At 39.3% G+C, this 16461-nt stretch overlaps 1 protein-coding gene across 1 annotated transcript in view; it reads left to right on the forward strand.

Moving 5' to 3' along the window:
- The window catches only part of ERCC6 (ERCC excision repair 6, chromatin remodeling factor), a 70727-nt gene that overhangs the window by 31483 nt on the left and 22783 nt on the right, over window positions 1-16461 (forward strand). Inside the window, exons 7-8 of the mRNA XM_032837765.1 lie at window positions 1134-1292; window positions 7449-7584. Coding sequence (XP_032693656.1) covers window positions 1134-1292; window positions 7449-7584 — 295 coding nt within the window. The remainder of the gene's footprint in view (window positions 1-1133; window positions 1293-7448; window positions 7585-16461) is intronic.

Consider the following 16461-nt stretch of genomic DNA (forward strand, 5'->3'; position numbering starts at 1 on the left):
ATGAAATAAAACTAGTGCAGCAAGGACTAGGGTTCACGTGAGATTTTAGGTTGACATAGCACACAGACTGGAGCAAATATCAGGCCAGTAAACCAACAACAAAACCACCTGTGTTTAAGATGGGAAGCTCATCAGCCTCGATATTTTCTTTGGAAGAAAAAAAAACTTTAGATTTCATGGTCTTTTAAACATTTTTTTGCCTTAGATTTGTTTTTAAACTTGGCATATAATTTTCATACCATTCTGTGATATTATCTTGCCTTCATTCTCAAAATGTTTCTTGCATTATTCCTTTTTTTACCTTCACTTTTTGATTATAGATTAAATATGCCATTGATGGAGAAAGGAAAATACCAACTTTGTTTGTAGAGGGGAACATACTATTTTTCTTTGTCTTGTACTCCTTATTTAAAGTTTTAATAGCTCTGGTCTTTCTGTATCTGTGATAAAGCCCCTGAATCAAGTTCTGCTTTAAAATATTAAAAAGACTTTTTGTATTGTTGAGTCTTTATACTGTTCTTTTTTGCATCTGCTAATAATATGAGAGAATCATCTGTCATATACTAATTTTGTGAGCAGCCCTTTTATTCAGACTTGTTTATGGCCTTAAAATTCAATTAAATTTTTCCTATGAAGGATAATATAATTGTCAAGTGACTTTTCAACAGTATAGGCTGTAAATTGTGTTCTGTCTTTTGCTTTTTGATGCTGCTGAGATAGAAAAACTTAATGCTTCTTTTTCATAGAAAAAATGTTGGAACTTTATATAACTAAAAATATTTGAGATTATTTTCCTGGAAAGATACTGAATAAAAGATAATAAATTTATGCTTGTTTACCACGCCATTTCTAATGTTGAAAAAGAAATGAAATAGTCCCTAATTACCCCATCTATCAGTTTAATTAGAAATGTGTTAACATGTTCTATAAAGAAAAATTTGTGATTTTATGCCTAGGTAATCAAAAATGTATGACCTTATAAATATAATACTCATGTAAAACACACATCCGGCATGTTTCTCTGACTGGTACTAGAACCTAGCCAAATGATTAATTCATGAGTACTTTCTGTTATGATCTGTATTATCCACCATTTGCCATTTTCTCTTTCTTGTTGGTGTTTGTTGTTGTAGGTACCAGCAGACAGGTGTTAGGTGGCTGTGGGAATTGCACTGCCAGCAGGCAGGAGGAATTCTGGGAGACGAAATGGGATTGGGCAAGACCATCCAGATAATTGCCTTCTTGGCAGGTCTGAGCTACAGCAAGATCAGGACTCGTGGTTCAAATTACAGGCAAGTGCTCCTCTGCAGACTGTCAGTCTGTGGAGCTCAATTAATATTTCATCAGATGTATTGCTGTGGAGGAGGGTCTTGTGAATTATTGATGACATTTCAATTACAATATTCCTTTAATTCTTTTAGTGGGGGACATCAAAGGAAAATTTTTACGAGACAATGGAGCTGTAGGGCAGGAGAAATTAAACATGTAACACTTTTAATGAATTCCAGGCATTGATGCTTCATTTTGCAGATGAGCCCCACTAGATATTTTGGGTCAATACAGTGTCTAAGGTTAGCTTCTACAAATGGATTGTTTACAAACTCAATTATGTTAATATCGATAGTTTACACAATATGGAATTTTAAATTGGGCATAATACCTTTAGTTCCATTTATTAAATTTTACATTAAAATATTTGTTCTGGCAGGAGACCAGGTAAGCATTACAGTAAGTACAAAGTCTCTTCCTGGGGAAAGTTGGAGCTCTGGAGAAGCCATTCTCCTGAATTTCTTTTATAATCATTATGTGTGATAGCATTTATAGATAGTGGTAGTGGCTCTTTTTTTTTTTTTTTTTTTTTTTTTTTTTTTTTTTTTTAAATTTTGTTGTTTGTTTTTTTTTTTTTTTTTTTTTTTTTTTTTTTTGGTAACATGAAATTGTCTGCTCACTATGCTTCTTTCTCCCTCTCCAGTCTTCCAGAATTTTATATCAACCCTAAAGCCAGAGCCTAAATGATTGCCTAAAATGATGGAAAATTATGTTTAGATTGTGATCTTTGTTCTCTTTAGGAATTCAGTTGAATTATTAAAGCTGTGATATTCAGAAAGAATCAGCATTTAGATTGTGTAAGTTCAGTATGTTGGGACTGAACTATTTTATCGTGAAGTACAGTGAGCATTTATTTCCATACTGAAGCTGTAAATCGGCTTTATGTAAGTCAGCATTGGTAAAACTAATATGAGGTAAATTATATAGGTTATTTAATCTTGAACCCAGATAATCTGAGAGTTCCTTGGATTCCAGTAGGTTTATCTAATGAATAATAGCAGTATATTTACGAGATGGTTATGTTGTAGCAACCTCAGATACTCACTATATAGGGTTTGGAGATACCTTTAACAGTGTGCTGTGCCTGAAGTCAGCAACTGCAGAAAGTGACTGTCCTGTAACATGGGTTTAGCTCCAGAGAAATGTTTAGTATGGAGCCAAATGCAAACCATAAACTATTGAGTAAAAAAATTTTTTTTTTTTGATCTTCAATAGTGCTCTGTTTTTATTCCTTACTTTTCCATTAATTTAAAAGGTCACAATTCTCATGAGTATTTAAAGTTCTAGACTATTTTGGGAATATTTTACATGATGTAGGAAAGGGAAAAAAGCATTTGAAGCTTTTAAAATACCGTATTTTTTGTTATTACATGGAAGTTGTATTGAAGCAGAGGTTTTCCTTCAAATATTAGAATTCTATTGCATATTTTGTTTGGAACCGTGATAACAGCCCAGCCCAAGGGAAAAGTCAGAGCTGAAAATGAGCATTTAGTGTTTTCTTATCTATGAATGTCCTTAGTTTAGCATTTTAAAAAGTGCTTTCTCTGTTCTACATAAGCTCTTTGATTGGCTTGGTTCTGCATCTCTACCTGGGTATTTTTTGTTTGTTTGTTTTCTTTTTGGATAACTGGAATGCCCCAGGCTGCCCCAGATGGTTTCTAGGACTGTCTTTCTTTCCTTAAATGATTTCTGGGATTTTCTTATTTCCCATCTCTTATCTTTCCTTCCCTTCCTATTATCATGAAACTTGTGCGGGGTCTATTACTCTGGGCCTACGAAAACTCAAGTCATCCCTGCAGTGTAGTTTTGATCTAAAAATTAAAACATGCTCTCCAGAGTGGTGGCAATCCTACTAGGAGTGAAGGCAGGGCTAATAATGAGCAGCAGCTGTAATCAATTAACCATCAATGCTCATATCCTCTTTTCCATAATGAAATAGTGGGGCATGTTGGACAATAGCCCAGATTGTCTTTATTAAAATAGTACTGGTAGAAGTGGCTTCCCAGAATGCAGTATGTGTCAGCCAAACAACCAGGTTCTTTATGAATGGAGGTGTGCTGGGGGAGCATGGTCCCCTCCACGTCTGTGTGCCAGAGCGCATTTTGTAATCACAGTTTTCTCACAATTTTATAACCTGTCCACCTCTGCAACTAGATGATCTTGGAGTTCTTGTCTGTGTTTATGTCCTAAAGAAAAATAGATGAACAGTCAAATGAAGTTCTCAGTGGGCTGACGCGGCTCATTTTGGCTCTTTACGTTTCTCTGAACGCCCGTGAGCTTTAGACTTGGGGCCCTAACTTGTGTTGCATTTTGTGGTCCGTGATCATTGAAACGGTTTAAGTCTCTGGGATACCAAGAAGAAACTTCACTTTAAAGAAGTTTTTTTGGTTTTGTTTTTTAATGTGTTTTGCATGTGTGTTTTTAAAAGAGAGAGATGTGTATTACAATGCACCTGTAAAAGTCTATACTGGTTTTTGTGCTCCCAGTTCATCCTGTGTATACTGCCTTCTCTTCCCTTGGCCATTCATATTATAACGCTGGGTCCCCTGAATTTCATGATGAAATAAATTATTTACCTTTCAAACTTCAGTTAGTAATTTACTAAATGATATCCAAGACTTTAAATTCCTGGTTACAAATAAAGTGGCCTGAAAAAATTAATGAACTTTCAAAGGTTAATATTTTACTTTGTAATTCCTGGTAAGTCCTAGCCTGTGGATAGCAGGATTTCCATCCTGTAGATTGAGGTATTTGACCGATGGAGCTAGTGGCTTGGCCTAAACTCATTAGATAATCAATGCTGATCAAAGATGAAAGGAATTTTAGCCAGTTTGGTAATTGATGCTAATCACTCTAGTACATTTAGCCATTTCTTATGCTCATCTCACTGGTTTTGAGGGTTGGAAAAGGGTGGTTCAGTTGATGTGACTGTTAATGGATTTGATTGCCCCTCCTGTGGTTCAGGAACAATCTAGGTCTGCTCCTAGATTTCCACTTACTGTGAAAACCTCCATAGTCTTCTAATAGGGGGAGAATGGCAGCAGTGAAAGGGCATCATAATGCCAGATACGTGTTCAGCTAGGATAAAGTGTTGGCCCTAAATGACACAGCGTGAGTCATCAGTGTAGCAGTTTGCAGAAAGCATGTAATAAAAAGAAAAAAAATGCTATGTAGCTGAATAAAGCATGTATATATATTTATGCTTATTTGAAAGTGACTTTGTTTGTAAATATTTTAAACAGGTTTTGATTGGTTGTTTCCTAATCCCTGCTAAGTGCGTATTGATAATAACTCTTGTTCCCTGTGGAGGGTATAAAGAAGCTGGTGCATTTAATCCTTTTAGAAAGAAATATTTTCATGGAAGGGGCCAGACCAGAGTTACACCATCCCCAGGGAGCTTGAGGGGGCGCCTTCACGGGCCCTGTCCTTAGAGAGGAGCAGGGCCTCCTTGGGAATTCTTTGGGAAGTGTCAAAGTCTGCTGTAGTCCCTACTTCTTGAGCTCTTAATATGGAGCAGTGGGCTGGGGCAGTAGCTGTAGTTGAAGGGTGAGAGGTTTTAGAAGTGGGTGGAGGCTTTTTGTCACGTTGGAACACAAGGGTAGCCTCATTTCAGTTATGGCTTGTTTCTGTATTAGAACTTGAGGTATTTTTGAGTTGTGCGGAAGATTATTCTTAATATTTCAAGCACTGTGTGATTAACTCTGAGTGACTAACAAAAAATTTTTTAAGCTCAGAATTTACTGAGCTGTAGCAAAAAAATAAAAATTACCCATGATTCCCTAACTCAGAAATAATCTCTTTGAACATTATTTTCTAACAACCTTTAAGAAAATGTCTTCATTTAATAAAGCCAATATTCACGAGCTACATCTTGTGGTCTAGGCATCTGAAGAAGAAGCCATTCCTACCCTCAGGGCTTAGAAAGGATCTAACACACAATTACAATACAAGTGATATGTGTATGGTGGTAGGGTTAGGATGGGGTCCTAACTAGTGTGGGTATTCCAAGGAAGGATCCTTAAACCATTTGGAGAGAAAAAGGAAGACTCTGTAAGAGAAGCTAGGGGCTAACACTCAAGTAGATGGCAGCTCGAATAAAGGGTAAGAAGGGACAAGGGGAATGCCAAGACATGAGAGAAATATGCACTTTGCAGGGACTGAAGACAGTGCTGGCAGGTGGAGTGCCGAACCACAGAGGCAGATGTTGGGATGGGGGCAGTGAGACAGGTGAGGCTGAAAAGGTGAGCAGAGGTCAGTCCTTTTGGTCTCATAGGTCAGTTTAAGGTGTGTAGATTATTCAAGAACAGTGGGCAAACATTAAAAGCCTTGATGTAGTGGGGTGTGGGCTCCTAGGCACAGACAGAGAGATTAGTTACACAAGAAGTCTTGTTCCACTGTAATGGGGGGAAGGAGGGCAGGATGGTGCAGGTTCAGTTACCTGTGGTATGCAGTGTATCAGGATATTTTGGCTGCAAGTAGGCAAAACCTTACACTGAGTCAGATATTCCCAAATGTGTGATACGCTTAGGAACCTCCAGAGGAGGTGGGCTGTAGACACAGTGTGATCTGCAGCTCAGTGCTGTCCTCAGGGACCCAGAGACTTCAGTTTTCTCCCAAGGTCAGTTCTCCTTAAAGTATCAGATGTCTTTGCACTGTAGCCCAACTGCCACTGGGTGATATTTCCTTGTTCATGGAGAGACCTAGAGAGAAAACTCTCCTCCAGCCTGCAGTGGAAGTCCTTCCTTCCCTACACCGAAGGAACCGGTTTTACTAGGCCCTGAGTGGGAGAGTGAGTGGTACCAGGCCGGGGTGGGGAGAAGGGGTACTGTGTGCTGACCGCTGTGGATGACCTGAGTTCCTGCTTCTCCCATCTCACCGCCGCAGCCAGGCAGTGGGCAGAGTCCCATCAAGTACAAGTGTGGGACAGAAGAGGGGACACCTGCACAAAGTCGTGGCTCTGTTAGGAAGAAGGGAGAGGGAGGGAGGGATGTTGAGATAGTGGCCACCATGACCAATCTCCCAGCTCTCTGTGAAAGTGAATTGGAGTGATTTCTGTAAAGTTTTGTTTTTTAAGACTTCTTAGGAGCATTTCTCCAGGTTTTTAAATATTCTTCAAAAGTGATTTTAATGGTTCTGTGATATTCCATCTTATTTAACAAGCCCTTATAATATTTGCAATATGGCAGTGTTGTTCTGAGCACTTTATAGGTATTAACTGAATTAATCTTCATTTAATCCTGTGTGATCAGTACTATTATTATTCCTATTTTAAGAAGCTGAGGTTCAGAGAGGTTAAGTAATGTGCCCAAGATCATGCAGTTAATGTGGGCAGAGCTGGAATTCAGACCCAGGCAGTGCTCCTAACGACAAGCTTGTGCTGAATTAAAGAAATGGAATGGTTGGCCAACCCTCATCTTCATGGATGTTTAGGTAGCGTCCATTTTTCCCACAGTGTAGATAATGCTGCAATGGGTATCCTGGCACATCAGTGTGTGTTTGGGACTGCTGGGTCAGTGGGGGACTGCCCTTAATACTCTTGCTGTGTTGTGCTCTGCTGCTTTCCACAAGAACAGCGCAGCTGTACTGTTGGTGTGGGCTTTCCAGGGGAAGTGCTCACTGTGATCACCTCCCTCCCTCCGTCCCCGACACACACACACCATGGAGAAGCGAGCCATACGGTGTCAGGAAAGCAGGCCATGGCAGTTCGAAGACTGATTGTAGACATCGCCACGTCCACTGGTAACCATGTCCCTTTGGGCCTGCCAACCTTCAGAGCACTTCTGCCCTGCTTACTTCCCACAGCTGGGAGGTTGGTTGAAATTGTGTGGGTAGAAACTCCTAAGATTCTCCTAGGTTTGAAGAGCTATGTAATATCTTCCCTCACTTAGAATTTGTTAAGTAATTTTTGCTTCATTTTCTTTTATTTTACTCTGGATTTCATTTACTGGGTGTTAACTTCAACAGCTTTTTCTTTACAGAAAATATCAATAAATTTCCACAGCTAGGCTTTTCTATTTCAAGCTGTTACCTTTCTATTTATTTTCTTTTTTGTTTTTTGGTGGTTATTCATCCGTATGCTGTCATTCATGGTTGTGTTTTCTTGGACATTTTGGGTGCAGGTTCAAGGGTTTGGGTCCGACTATAATTGTCTGTCCAACGACAGTGATGCATCAGTGGGTGAAGGAATTTCACACGTGGTGGCCTCCATTCCGAGTGGCAATTCTACACGAAACTGGCTCCTATGTGCACAAAAAGGTAACACTACAGTGCTTCAGTACCTGTTGGTTTGCTTACTTTTAAACTTCTCCACTTTACATATTTTTCCTTTGATCCCTGTATTTCTCAAGTGTATGTTCCTGTGTGCTTTTATGCATTAACTTACTGTTACTGATTTAATTTAGAGCTGTATGTTTTCAAAACAATATGTGTATGTAGGCTTTATCATTCTGACAGTTCATAGTGCCTTGAGACGTGTTTGTTGTCCAACGAAACACAACTGGGCACAGACTGGGCACCACAAGCCTGCTAGCATGAGTGGGACCATACCCTGGGGGCTTCCAGAATGGTTAAGTAGTTGGATTTGGGCCATTAGCAGCTTTCCACAGTTTTAGGAAAGTAATGTAATAACTCATCATTGGTAAGTACGTACATTTAACATGGTTTTCAACATATTTTTAATGAGCAAAGGAACAACCTCTACAATTATGAGAATTTCTTAATTTGTATTATTTTTTAGTTAAATTGCTTTGTGTTCTCTGAATCCTTGGTCATCATGTAAGCCTAACCACTATATTTTGAAAGTTGGATTTCTTCACTTATTTGTAGTTTTAGTCACCTGATTAAAAAGGAGGTTTATTTGTGCTCAGATGGGTAGCATGGAGAGATTGTATTATGCTTTTTAAATTTTCAGCTTTGACCATCCGGACTGTGAGCTGTGTGAAGTGCCCATAAGTGTTTGCTGAATAGCTGATAATTACACTTCTTCCCTGTGGGTTTGCAGGTTACTTTTTTGAGATGAAGTGGTAGTTTGTTATGAGTTCTTTCTTTCCCAAGTCTTTGGAGCTCTTGAGTGAGCCTTGTGTACCCCCACAAGAGCAGTGTGCCTGAAAAAGCTGCTGAATGTTTGACTCACTGAGTTAGACACACATGAGCCCCTGAACTCCATTGTTTCTGGAGTTTGACCCAGTACCCCTTTCCTCCAAACTCCCATTTTATTTACGATTATGAGTAAGTGGAACTTTCGATAGAAGTGAATCAGGAGTGTCTAATTGGGTAGCTCAAGTTCGGTGAGGTGGAATCTTGCTTATACTAGCTGCTGTTAAAGCCAAGTGACTTTGTCCCGAATTTTAAATGATAAATGAAAAACAAACTGAGTTAAAGTAATGAAGTAGGGTTAATGCTGTGATCAAAATGAAACAAAACAGTGATTTTTAACAGCATGAAAATAACCATTTTGATTGTTTTTCTAGTCAAACTAAATGGTTGTAACTATCTTTTTGAACACCCTTATTAAACGTTTTTGATGCCTTTTTTCACTTCCATCATCTGTTGACATTTCTTAATGTTTTGTGTTGCAAAATCCAGCAGGATTCCTTACTTGATGTTTCTCTTGAAAAGGCACATTTTTCATAGGTTCTCTTTATCTTTTTATTTTCTTTTGGGCTACTGAAGGGTATATATTCAATTTCACCTTTATCATAGCTTACCTACATTTCCTCTTTTATTATAACCTGAAAAACTATCTTCACGTAAACCAAATGTCTCTGTTGGTGCCTTGCTTCCTTGTTTGGAGGGTAGAGCTTTGGAGAAGAGATGCTTCACTTGTTCGCAGGGATTCCATCTTCTGAGTTTGTTTTGCACACACAAGAGCATGTATACATGTGATTTTTCATAATTTTGTTTGATGCTTTACAATTTGCTAAGGACCTTAACTTGAAGTTTCTTATTTAACTTTTGAGGAAAAGGAGTAGATGCGTGTTTTTCCTCTGACCCTTAATTAACTCTACTGTTTCTTTTCTTTTTCTTTTTTTATTAACATATAATGTATTATTAGCCCCAGAGGTACAGGTCTGTGAATTGCCAGGTTTACACACTTCACAGCACTCACCATAGCACACACTGTCCCTAATGTCCATAACCCAACCACCCTCTCCAACCACCGCCCCCAACCCTCTTGTTTCTTTTTCATTATGAAGAATCCCAGATCTCTGAATATGTAATTTGTTATGCAAAAGACCAAAAAGATGTTTGTTTGCATCTTAAAAACCATACTCTCGACTTAGAAACACAGTTTATTATTTATTATTGTTAATATCAGTTTATTATTTGTGATGAGGATATTGAAAATACATTAAATCCTTTGCATAGACCTCATTAGTAACACTTCCAAGATCAGAATTCCAGCTGCTAGATTAAAAAACCAAAGTGACATATGATACCTTTTCTCATTCCTTTTAATATTTGTTCTTGAAGATCTTTGTCACCACCCCTGCACACCTGTTGGTTAGATTGCAGTTAAATACGTTTTTTAAATTCATATCTCAGATATTCTGTCAGTGTCTGTCTGATCTCAACCCACTATCTAATGCCTGACTTTCTTTCTGTCCTTATCAGCTAGGATTCTTTTTCTCCATGGGGGAGCTTTCTGTGCCCCCGGGCCTGTCCAGATAAGGGCGCTCTGGCATAGGGACATTCAGTGCTGGAGAAAATATGGAAGAAAAGAGAATTTCTCTTTAGAAAAACTTGAAAGTACTGATTCAAGAATTGTTCTGCTTATCATTCAAGTAGATTGTCTTTATTTTCCTAATGATTTGTTGTAACTGATATGACATAAAATTTTGAAAATTAAAGTTTCCATTTAGAGCACAGGCATCAGATGATCAGTTTCTGAATGGAGCACATCCGTCATTCTTCTTCCTTACATTGCCTTTTAGCTTCCCACCTCTCACCACATGACCCTGTATTATCTTTGTTAATACTCTCTTTGATTGACAGCGTAATTTAGAATTATAAAATGTGAACCCAGCAACCATGCAGAAAAATATGTGGCTGGTATTTCAGCCAAACAATCAAATCAGATACAGACATTTTCAGTCTTCTGGATCTTCTTTTAATGGTCAATTGAAATCTCATTTCATAGGAATCTAAGATTTTTCTTTTTCTCATTATGTTTTGTGATCCCTTTTTTCTAACATAGAGAAACTTGATATGTGAGTTGATTAACACTTATTTGTTGAGTAACTATAAACATGACATTACATTTGTGTTGTCATTCCATTGCATTGTATTTGAGGCTGTTAGGGCTCCAAAAAATGGTTATGGTGTTTTTAACTGACCTTGAAAATCTAGCCATTTTCTTGGGGAGAGAAAATGCCTGAAAAGATAATAAAAGAAGGGAGTTTTGTGGTACTTATGCCGTAACTCACAGTGGATGGTGGCATCTTTAGCTACTGTGTTATGAAGTTTATTTAATTATTAAGGACCCTTTTTTCAATTTTTTGGAAGATGTTTAATGAGAAATGTCTTGCCTGTATTTTGAAACAGTTGTCACTTTGTCTCTGCCACCTTTCCCTGCTGTATCCTACAGATATAGTAATTCTGTGGAATATTTGTGATAATTCAAAGAGTTTTATCTCATTTTGACAAACTCATGGCATTTAGAGGGAATCGCAACAATAGCGTAAAGGTTTCAAAGCTTTTGTCATGACCAGACCTGGGTTTGAATCTTAAAGCTTTGTGACCTTGGGCAAATCACTTAGCTTCTCTGAGCCTAGATTGGTCTCCCAAAAAATGAGTATTTTTGGTAATTTTGTGAAGGGTTGTTGAGGTAATAGGTATGCACGAGAAGCTTAGTGTCTCAGGTAATTCTTCTACTCATTCATTTACTCAAGTAATTCTTACTGTTAGAAACAAAGAATGTTGTAGACCCATTCTTCTGTGGTAGTCCGAAGAGAAGATGCTCTGCTGTTGCTGACTGATTTGGTATAAATACTCGCTAGACTGAAGGTTCACACTTGCTTTATCAAACACGTTCGCAGGCGTTCCTGTCTAGACCTTTTTTTCTCAAATCCAGGTGGATTTGGCCCCAAATGGAAACAATGAAATAGCATGTTAAAGTTCTTTTGGCGAAACACAAGTTGTGATTCAAACACAAGCTGTTTGATGAAACTGCCATCACGTGTTCTTTAAAAAGGCCCGTTTTTCCGGAACACTAGAGTCAAAGGACTTGACTTTTTAAAGAGCTGGAAGGGAGTCAGGAAAAAACATAAAAATTAAAGTAGAAAAGGGCCACATGGTCCCTCAAGCATCCTAAATATTTCAAACCCATTCCAAGTACACAAATTATAACACAAAGTGATGTAATTCCTATTAACTTCAGAGACGGTGTATACACCTGATACAAGAAATGATAGATGCTATGCTTGTTCTGTGAGGTATATTGTAAAATTATGTTGCTGGAGCCCTTTTTTTCTTCATTGTCAGCACAAATCCTTGTTTATTAAAGATTTAGCTTGAAGGAAATTTTAATTAATTACAGGTGCAGTAAATCCTGCCTGGGAAGCTGCCGTGCTGTGTTTACCGTGAATGGCCTTCATGTGCCTGTGCTCCACTCCGCTCTCCCCGATGCCTGACAGTGTGATTTATGGCTGTTGTTTTCTACCAGTCCACTGTTTGCCCTCTAGGAGGGATTGGTCTCCTGAGCCTCCATAATAACAGCAGCACTTTCACAGACATCTTTTAATGACAACAGCACTGCATTCAGTAAGTCAGGCTAATTGCAGATGTACCCTATTAATTGCAAAAACTAGGAGAGGTTACATATTTTACAAGCTTTTAATTTGAAACCGCCCGAGATGATTTGTCTTAAGTGTTTGGATAGAGACGTCCATAATATTCAACAATTCGCCATTATTGAAACTCTAGTCTAGGCAGTTATAGAATTCTGTGATTGAATCAGGTGAAAACAAAGTCTTACATGGTGTTTTTTACCCAGTGGTTGTTAAGTGGAAATTACATTTTCAATAGGACATTTAAAAAAAATTTCTTATGCTTCTTATAAAAGTCTTTTTGATTTTTACTCATCATCATACATCTTTCTGAATATGGTAGGAATTAGTGTATTTCTGTGGCGTAACATTTTAGAATTTTCCCAATAAACTTTAGTCCTTATTGAACATGCAGAAGAAGGTGACCACAGTGCCAGTGGTGTGTATTTGAGAGGGTTGGCATCTCATTTGTTCTCCTGTGGTGAAGTGACATCCAGAATCCAGCTTGGGGTGGCATTCCTTGGTGGGGTTTAAGGGAATGGCCATGGCGAGTCTTTGCGTCCAGCAGTTACAGGAGTTCAGGGTCCCAAGCAAGTGGACCCCCATTTGTAGGGCTTGTCTATGACCCAGTGGACATTTTATAAATGTGGGTGGTAATATGACCCCCTTTGGTTGTGAAGCCCCAAACATTGGTAGTTGTTTTCATCCCCCTCTTGTCTCTGTGTATGCACAGAGTTCCAGGTCTAGAGGGGAGTTGGGCACGGACATTCTCACTTTCAGTCTGCTGCCTTCTCGGGTCCTAACTGCTTCATGAGTTCTAGTAGCCACTGCTCTCTTGGTGGGGAAAATGAGGGTAGAGTTGGTGGCAGCTGCCTGTCCCCAGTCTCAGTGGGAAATTGAGATGCAGAAGAGCTCTTAGGATCAGCTCTGGCTTCTGAAAGTCATGGGACTTGTGGAATGAGGCGATCGAGGTGGTGCAGTGTGTCTTTGGACAGCCCACTTTTCTACATGCACACTGGTAGCTGTGGGGGGCCGGTGGTGGTGGATAAGCAGTGTAGTCAGGGCAAAACGGAGAGAGGTGAGTCCCAGGAGAAACCTGTCTGTGTTTTTGGAAAGCTGTGAGCCCTGAGGTTTTTACTGTGCATTCACCATAAAGTACAGAGTTGGGAAATGGTTAGTCAGGTGTGTTCTTCAGTGTAGGACTGTGCAGGCATTGAAAACCGTGAATAGGAGGACAGCAAAGTAGTAGTCAAAGTAGTAGTAGATAATACAGCTCTCCCTGTCGAACCTTTGATGTGTACTGGGTATCGTAGTTTTATGAACTGGGAAGTTTTGAGTGTGTTATGACATGAGAAAGTAATTTCTCCCACTTTGTTTTTCTCTTTCAAAATTTTTTTGGCTCTTATTACACACTTTTATAACTCTGTTGAGTTAAAAAAATATTTCAGTCCTAGTTTATTAACATATTAAAATCATTTTTGAAGATGTTGAATTTTTAAAATTTGTGTAATTGTAATTACATGAACTACTGTGTTAGGTTTCTTGATATTTCGCTCTTATGTTACTGTGATGAGCCTTATTAGGTTAATATACAGCTAGGTTTCATTTATAAGTAACGGATCTCTGCTAGGGAGTACACGTGTGTGTTGTGCCTGTTAGTTTTGAAAACAGGGTTCTGTTGGCCTTATAGTAACGCATTGAAATGAGTCCTGTCTTTTCCTGCATTTTGAGATAGGTTGAACAACGGGATGGATTTCTACTTTGCTCATGAAACCCTTTGGGTCTGGTTGGCTTTTGGTGAGAAGAGCATACCGTCTTTTTCAAGTTCTTCAGTAATTGGTCTGATCGGTTTGTCTCATTTTTCTTGGGCCTATTTTGGTACTTTATTATTATTATTATTATTGAACAGTTGTCCTCTGTCAAAGTGTTCAGGGTTTTGGCATTAGCTCACTAGTGGTGGTGGAGAGAAGACACATTTATGTAGTGTCTCCATCTCGGTTCTGCTCTTTCGACATTCTCATGCTCTGTGTCTGAGTCTGCTCTTTGGGCTGACTTGACAGATCTTTGTCTGTTTTGTTTGATTTTTTCAGTGGGCTATTTCATTTTATGGTTTTTCAGTTCTGCCAGTTTTGTTTTTTTAGGGTCCACTGAGTTTTGTTTTTATCTTATTCTCTCATTTTCCTTTTTTAGCAGGTGGCGCTGACTGACTGTTCCGCCTGAGTTTAGCGTCAGTGGCGTGCGAAGAATGAGTGTTCTTTGTGTGGTCAGAAACTGCTGATACTATTAAAAGGAGCTCGGGGGTGGTGGTGCTCACATCATTTGTATCTTAGTTTTTGACCTCTTGTTTTCTTTAATCTTACTTTCTCTCTTCTGGTCTGTCAAACTCTGGGAGGCTGTGCCGGGTCCCCTGCCAGCTGTGGATGTCCTGCTTCATCAGCATAGCTCTGACGGCTTTGCGCCCTGGGTTTGGTGAGGGGCTCCTTCTCCGGTGTGCACGGTCTCCTTTAAAATATAAAATATTCCTCTTTTTTTCTGTTCAGTTCTTTCTGTCTGCTATTTGTATTTCTAGTCCTGCCCCATTTCTTTTTGTGTTTCTTGGGTAATCCCCATATTTTCAGCTTTCAGTGCCAGGCTCGTTTGGGTCTAAGGGTTGGGCCTTGTGTACCCACGGGAAAGTCTTGCTGCTAATAACCCACTGTCATTGTGGAGACTCCTGGTACATTTCGTCTGAAACCAGCGATTATATTTTCTATCTTCCTGATTTTTTTCTATTTTCTATTACTTTTTTCCCCTAGAGTGGTTTGACAGTTCTACAGTCTGTTTCTTTTCTTGTATTCATGTGGAAGTAGCAGCTGTGGATCAGTAGATGGGCTTTTTTACAAATATAATCCAACCTGTTTTTCTTTCACAGTTAAAAAGTGGACAGTGTCTGTCATCTCTGCCCCTTTCTACCCTTGGACAGGGCGGGATTTTTAGTACACGTATTTCTCCTGTTGTTATTCAAGATTTTGTTATACTAAACTAGAATTATAGTGACACTTAAAAATATATCTCCCCCCCTTTAAAAAAAGATTTTATTTATTTATTTGAGAGAGAATGAGTGAGAGAGAGCACAAGCAGGGGAAGGGGCAGAGGGAGAGCAGACTCCCATCTGAGCTGGAGCCTGATGTGGGGATCAGTCCCACGACCCTGGGATCATGACCTGAGCCGATGGTGGACACTTAACCAACTGAGCCACCCAGGCGTCCCCAAATATATCCCTCCTTATATTTTAGATTTATTCTTAACGGTTTCGTTAATATTTAAAGCAATGTTTAAACATTTACTTACTGTTTTAAAACAGATTTCCTTGCTTTCCAAAAGTGGAGCATTCCTACAAAATCTTTTCATACCCTGAAACGGCTTGAAGTGAAGAAGCACTTATCATTTATATGGAAAAGTTCTTGAGCGTTCCTTACCCAAATAGTAACCTCTCTTAGGCTTTTCTGATACCTTAGGATACGTCTTGCTAACACGCACAAAATAAATCGGATAATGCATAGATGCTTACAGATCCAGTTCAAAGCTACGGCGCTTGCTGCCCAGATGCTGAGTGTAGTTCTCAGGGAAGGAGCTTGGTGGCGCCCCGCTCGTGCTCGGGGTGTGGGCTGCCTCTATAAAGGCTCGCTGCACAACAAAGACGGAATGCTGCTTTTGCTTTTCACCTTTTTTATAAAAGTGAAAATCCTCTTTGGCTTTCTTTGGGTTGGCAAAAATGGGTACTAATGTAGGTCTTTTGTAACAGCGAAGAAGCTAACTGAACTTTGGAAAAGCAGAGGATACCTGTAATATTTGAAAGAACTGGTGTACATATTACATGTAATTTACCCTTAAATTTTTTTTTCTTTTACCGTTAGGTATGAGGCAGCATTGCCTGATACTTAGTTAATACTAGCTTTGCAGTTAGCTGCCCGTCTATGTTCACATCATGACTCCACCACTTACCAGCTGTGTGACCTGATATATTATTACAGTCTTCCCCCGTAAACCAGAGGTTCATAAGGACTCTGTCCTTTTTCAGGGAGTTGCTGGGAGTGCTCTGTCTGCAGTGAGCATTCTGGGCCTGGGAGCTCTGCCGTCGGCTGTTCTGCAGAGTGCTGTATGTTCCGGCCACACTTTCTTCTGCCCTTGGAAAGGGACCGTGTTCTTTCAGTGACCACACCTGGCTGGATATATTGTGTACTGTACCTGGCCTCTCTCTCGCTGCTTTATTTTCTGTTTTTGCCTGTCTGGAGGTAGAATTTATTTTTTCTGTCAAGCATGACTGCTAGTTTGGATCAGTGCAGAATTCCGGGGTCATTCCCCTACAATTATGGAAAGTCTGTCT

Source organism: Lontra canadensis, unplaced genomic scaffold (assembly GCF_010015895.1).
Source record: "Lontra canadensis isolate GAN:19392208 unplaced genomic scaffold, GSC_riverotter_1.0 scaffold3, whole genome shotgun sequence".
Taxonomy (NCBI): Eukaryota; Metazoa; Chordata; class Mammalia; order Carnivora; family Mustelidae; genus Lontra; species Lontra canadensis.